The following is a 5,822-nucleotide window of genomic DNA, read 5'->3' as shown; positions in this document are numbered from 1 at the left end:
GACACCACTCTTTTCCAGGTTAGGAATCAATGCCCCAATTTTCTTCTAGTTAAATGATATAATGGGGGAAGCAAACTATTTTGCGATTGATCTCTAGTATCGATTTATAGCGCCAAGAAACTATCTTACCTTACCAACACCCCAATGATTTCTCAACCCTTATCCGAACTCTCTCGCATGCAATGAGCCCTACGCGGTCTCATATTCTCATAAATCTCAGATCATGTGTGGCAACAACAAACGGAAATGATTTCTGCACAACCCTGATTATCTCTGCCTCCTGAGTCCAACAACCATAAATAAGGGATGGGCATAGAGAGAAAATGAGTCTGCGGAAATTGGTTCCCGTAAATAAACTCATTTGACAACAACAAAAAAGCGCACTAAATGTTAGTCCTTTAAAGCTGCTTTAATGCTTTCAAAAGCAAGTTTAGAATGAAAGTCAAATATACATGCATGAGAAAAATGGGGGCAAACGAGATAAAAAAAAATGGGGATTTCTAATCGGTTCCTCACTTCCTCTACAACAGAACATGTTTGTATTAACAACTCTTGCCAATTACAAAAGGAGAGAGAGACTCTAATATATCCAGGAGAAAAGCCCGAGACTGATGGAACTACGTAGAAGGGAAGAAACTCGTATCGGTCATCTAAAAAAGCAATCTACTGAACTCAAGTTAAAAATCTGTTGTAAGAAGTGTGTCAACTTTCCTCATCCCACTGGCTCTTGGGTATCTCTCCTGATTCAGCAATTACAACCTTCTTTCTCGGTTTTCCACTGTAGGTTCCAGCCCCTCCTTCGATTGTGTACACCATGTCCATTCCCTGAATAACCTTGCCAAAGACAACATGCTCCCCGTCCAACCTGTTCACATACCAGACATCGTCATTGTATAACTAACCTTGCGTTATATAGCAAGTTATACAACTCTAAACTATTTCATATCTATAGAATGATGCATGTTGATCATTCTCAGAAACTTCAGTGTAATTCTTAAATGCAAAGATTCCAAAACTCAGCATCATATAGATGCATGAAAGTTTTCAAGACCTCCTATTAGTAACAAGCGTGTTTAAGGACTCGCGACCCTGAACGAACACAAATACACTTGTTTTGGTGGTCTGCCGAAGATTTCTCTCAATTATTGATATTAATTGCTTTGGTTTTATCAATCTTTATGTGACATTCAGAAAATTCTTGACAAGGCATGTCAAGCCAGAATACTCTGATTGCATCACCATAGGAGAAGCCAGTCAGTAGTACTCAAATAGTGGTTAGAAATTAAGGAGAATCTCACTAGACAATCTTGGACGGCAGGACCTATCCCAAAGAACAAATGTATACAGTTTTTGGAAGTTCTGTATAGTAAGGTAACTACGCATTTGTATTGGCTGTATAAACTCTGAACCTTTGTGCTGAGCCATATTTCTTATTACGTTGTAATATTAAGAAATCCACCCCCAAAAATAACTTACCAACTAGCTTTAATTGTGGTGATAAAGAACTGTGAGCCATTGGAATCAGGTCCTGAATTTACCATAGAAACGACACCTGCACATAAAATGCAGTTTCAGGGGAAAACAAATAAAAATGACTTAGTAACAATTCAGAGAATTAGGAGCTTTAGAAATCCATAAATTGTCAAGAAAAGAAAAACGACACCATAAACTTATGAAATTAAAGACCTGCATGTGAATGTTTCACTCTGAAATTCTCATCAGGAAATGTGCCGCCATATATAGATTCATATCCCTTCCCATCACGAGAAACAATATCTCCACCTTGAATCATGAACCCAGATACTATACGATGAAATGGTATTCCCTTATAGTGGAGTAGTTTCCCCTTGACACCTTTTCCCTTTTCCCCTAAATTCAAAGAAAGTTTGAATCAGCATAAAAACAGCAAGAGAAGCCTATGCAGTGATAAAAAATTCAGTAGCTCTAACTACCTGTGCACAACGCCCTAAAATTTTCTGCAGAAAAAAAGATTCAGGTGTTAGATAACCATGCTTTAGTGTAAAAGAAGAAAGCAAGTTGGCAGTCCACAAAATTGCAGTCAAAATCAGTAAGATTGCTAAAATTACTGGCTGAGTTGAGTGTACTTGTACATGTAAAACTATGTCTTTTCATGTTTACCTGTTTGTCAGCAAGGGTCAAGTAATCGGGCATTAAAAAAAGATCATCCCAAAGATTCAAACAAGTGTAAATAGTTTGGTTATTAGCATGCATTGAAATGAACCAAACTTGAATTCCAATGTCATGATGTTTAATTTAGTAAGTAATTACAGATCATATTGTAAGATTCTAATGAAAATGTATTAACAAGTGAGATGATCACATACCAACAGTTTTTGGAACAACCTCACCATATAATCCAATCACGATTCTACCTGCAAATATAAAGGTGATTAGAAGTTATCAGTGCATAGGAAAGCAATATAAAATAGGATGAAGATAGTTAACATAATAGTATAGACACGAAGCTATACCTAAGTGCTGTCCGTCAATATCAATATCAAGGAATACTCTGTGGGTAATTTCAGGCACCTCTTCTATTTGCGCTTCCTCCTAGACATCAAATTAGAGAGTTAAATCAATTTGTTTGTAATATTAGGCGCGAGCGATTCTTTGCTCTTACTGAAAGTGAAGGCATCATTACTTAAAATATAAACCACTAAAACTAAACTCACGTAAGCAGAAATGTAATGATAAAACCATGGACTTCCGTGACTTCATCGGATCTGGTACACGAAATGGTCATGCCTAACATGCAGACATGTTTAGTCATCCCAACAAGGTGTTCCTCAAACAAGCTTATGTGAGGGGTCCCTCAGTGGTATAAAGGCAGATGTCAAGCACCAAACCAGAATCGAAAGATTCAGAATGCCCTACCTACGCACTACCCACCCACGCATGCATTCCGGTATCAATTTCAAGCACATACCATCCGAGAATCATAGATCACACATGGGGCTGGAGAATTGAGCCCACAACTACTAAGTTTCAAGAAACCAAATGCCGAAATTGAAATGTATTACGATGACAATCGAAATTACTAGAATTATAGACATGAGCTACATAGACAAGCTCCGTGAATAGCACAATAACAAAATTCACAGAGTCTGACCAACATATAAGGCTCCACCCATCAAACCACTCTTAAGTCTTAACCCATTTCACCATTTAGCAGATTTCAAATTATTAGCACCCAATTAAGCATTCATTAAAAAGAGTATTTGTGAATAATTAGTCCCAAATTCTGATTTCCATATGGCAAAATACTAATTAATAGGTTATAAAGCACCAAATTTGAACAAAACCCATTAAACCCACATTGCCAAACAATTGTTTGAGCACGAAAAAAAAACACAAAATCGCATTCAGATCCATAAACCATAGTTAAAACCCAATAAAAATGACAGAAAAAAAAACTCACCTTCTTATGGGTGGACGAGAAAACGAAAATTAGGAAAATAGCGAGGACGAAGCAGACGATGAGGGATCGAGGCTGAAGCAGGACGGAGATCTCTCGACGCATCGTTCTGATCCTCTCTCTCTATGTGAATATGGTTCTGAATTAATTAAGAAGTAGTATATCTACCTTGTTGATCTTCCATGTTAGCGTTCCTCTCTCTAGGAAAGACCTTAAATTCGGTGGTGCCAGTGACCTCTGAACTGAGACAGACACACTGGTGACGGTGATAGAGAGAGAGAGAGAGAGAAAGAGAGGGAGGGAGAGGGGAGAGGCAGAGGACAAAGACCTGCAATTTCCGGTCCAAGAGACAGAGAGAGCAAGTTTAGGTGCGCTAATCCTATTTATTCTTAATTAAGTGCAAATGATGTCTCAACAGGTCATGAGTCAATTCAACTACAACAACAAACTAACGTGTCCATTTTACCGAGGGAAAAGAAAAGGAGACAACTAAGGAAGGGCTTGATAAATTTGTGAGTGTTATTTTTAATGTTTTGTGTCTTTATTTATATTAATAAGAAAGATTTTTTTTTTTTTTGAGGAAAGAAAAATAGCATTAAGAGAGGGACCGGGAATGCCTGTTGACCCTAAAAATTACAAAGCCTATGTGGCGCGCAGGCCGAGTAACTAATGAACTAACTACGTCATTTGATTGATGCGGGACATGCCAACTCGTCGGCCGAGGAGTAAAATTTATTGATGTTGCGATGAGTGCGTTGCTGACTTCTTGATCTTGCGATTACAGCCGAGGAAGGAATAAGTCTCAGTCTTCGGGTTCTCGAGCCTGAAGACAAGGTTGTTAGTTCTGCGAAGTTCATGAATTGTCGGCGCTGGGTTCGGTCACGGTGATTATATTCGTAAGAGTATAGACATGTTGAATCGGCTCCAAATTATACAGACACAGGTACTCAAAAGAGATGCATGTCTTGATGGTGCATGTGGTTCAGCCGTCAGAATGTCGAACTCTAAAACTCACTTGTGAGTATCCAATCATAAAATCACTCGGCGTTCGACGCGCCCAATGTAGTAACTTATAACCCCTTACTTCGCCGAGAAGGCTAATAAGATGACCTCTGCCAATAAGGTTTCGGAAATCCTTCTCGACTGAGACTTAGATAGGTAACCATTTGGCCTCGATGCAGTGCTGTTTATCCAAACTGAAGGTGCTCATCGGTCGGCTGATTCTACGGCAACAGTGTTGTTTATCCAAACTGAAGATGTTTGCCAGTTGCCTCCATAGTGCTGTTTATCCAAACTGAAGGTGTGTTGGTGGAAAAAGAAAATAAAAAATCTCAAGGTGCTTGAGAGGTTTGCGCAGGGCAGTTGTGTGTTGAATTGGAGGGGCCTTACACGTTGTTTGCAGCCTTGTATTTATAGTAGTCATATTTTCTGTTTGGCATGGCCTGGATTATTCCATAGAGTCCAACTAAAAATTAAACTCCCTCCACGCGCTAACACACGGCATCACCACCATATTTTGACTCTTGATAAGCCAATCCCTTTGCTAATAATTATCACAACCTGAATTGGTGCTAGTCAGGCAGCATATTTGAAATGCCTAATGCTAACCACGTGCAATAGAATTCTCATTAATGAGCTACTTGGCGGCCAAATCCTCCACGTGTATGTGAATTATGTATGTAGTAAGCACCTGCAATTTGATTGCAACACTAACTCTTGAAAGCCTTATTACATCCCATTAATGTCACCAAGCCTAGGCTACCTAGGCTTCCTATCTTATCACCTTTAAACTTATCCATCCATGCATGCATCCTGACCCTTCTTTCTCGAATACTAGCTTTGCAGCATATCCACACGTCCACACACATCCCAACTCAACTTGAATTGTACCGCTTGCTTAGAGATATAATTTGCATCTTATCTTTCCCATTTAAGAATATGCCAAGTTAATTCATATTAAAAAAATAATTACCATGATAAAAACCATAATATTATCCTTTAATAACAAAATTATCCTCATTTTCCATCCGACGATTGGGAGCTATACTCACTCAACGGCCTTAATTGCATGGGTTGATGATGTAAAATTAGGTCCAAACAATACCCAAGGCCCCTAAAGTCAAACAACAAGGCATTAGAAACAACTGAGGGAGTACAACCACCCAAACATGAAGATTCTCTAAGCCATGCCCATAATAAGTAATGGCATCTGCAATAAAATTAGCTTCCCTATAAATATGGTTCCAGGAAATAGACTCGAATGAAAAAGCCAACCATTTGAGGTCTTCAATGATAGCTCTAATACGCCACAGAACGCTGCATTTCCTTAAGATACCCTCAATGACAATCTTAGAGTCCCCTTCAATCTTGATCTTCCTTAAATTCC

The 5,822-nt window shown here is 38.8% G+C and overlaps 1 protein-coding gene across 1 annotated transcript; it reads right to left on the bottom strand.

Annotated features, from left to right (window-relative positions):
* Positions 1–390: 390 nt before the first annotated feature.
* LOC137729131 (peptidyl-prolyl cis-trans isomerase CYP21-1-like) lies at positions 391–3,817 on the bottom strand. The gene is made up of 7 exons (XM_068467972.2): positions 3,440–3,817; positions 2,493–2,571; positions 2,346–2,393; positions 1,953–1,976; positions 1,687–1,869; positions 1,477–1,552; positions 391–865 (listed from the first exon to the last, which is right to left on the bottom strand). Exons 1-7 carry the CDS (start codon positions 3,539–3,541, stop codon positions 703–705), a joined length of 675 nt encoding a protein of 224 aa, XP_068324073.2. The 5' UTR covers positions 3,542–3,817; the 3' UTR covers positions 391–702.
* Between the last annotated feature and the right edge of the window lie 2,005 nt (positions 3,818–5,822).

The sequence above is a fragment of the Pyrus communis genome, chromosome 10 (assembly GCF_041283825.1).
Source record: "Pyrus communis isolate YQ-2024b chromosome 10, ASM4128382v1, whole genome shotgun sequence".
NCBI lineage: Eukaryota > Viridiplantae > Streptophyta > Magnoliopsida > Rosales > Rosaceae > Pyrus > Pyrus communis.
This window is presented reverse-complemented; position numbering and strand designations above follow the sequence as displayed.

What these genes read in the sequence shown, in the direction of transcription:
- LOC137729131 (XM_068467972.2), bottom strand. Translation starts at nt 3,541, where the DNA reads ATGCGTCGAGAGATCTCCGTCCTGCTTCAGCCTCGATCCCTCATCGTC. An exon ending in TATTGACGGACAGCACTTAG is followed by an intron (nt 2,394 to 2,492) that starts GTATAGCTTCGT and finishes TTATATTTGCAG; the next exon opens with GTAGAATCGTGATTGGATTA. An exon ending in TTTTAGGGCGTTGTGCACAG is followed by an intron (nt 1,870 to 1,952) that starts GTAGTTAGAGCT and finishes CTTTGAATTTAG; the next exon opens with GGGAAAAGGGAAAAGGTGTC.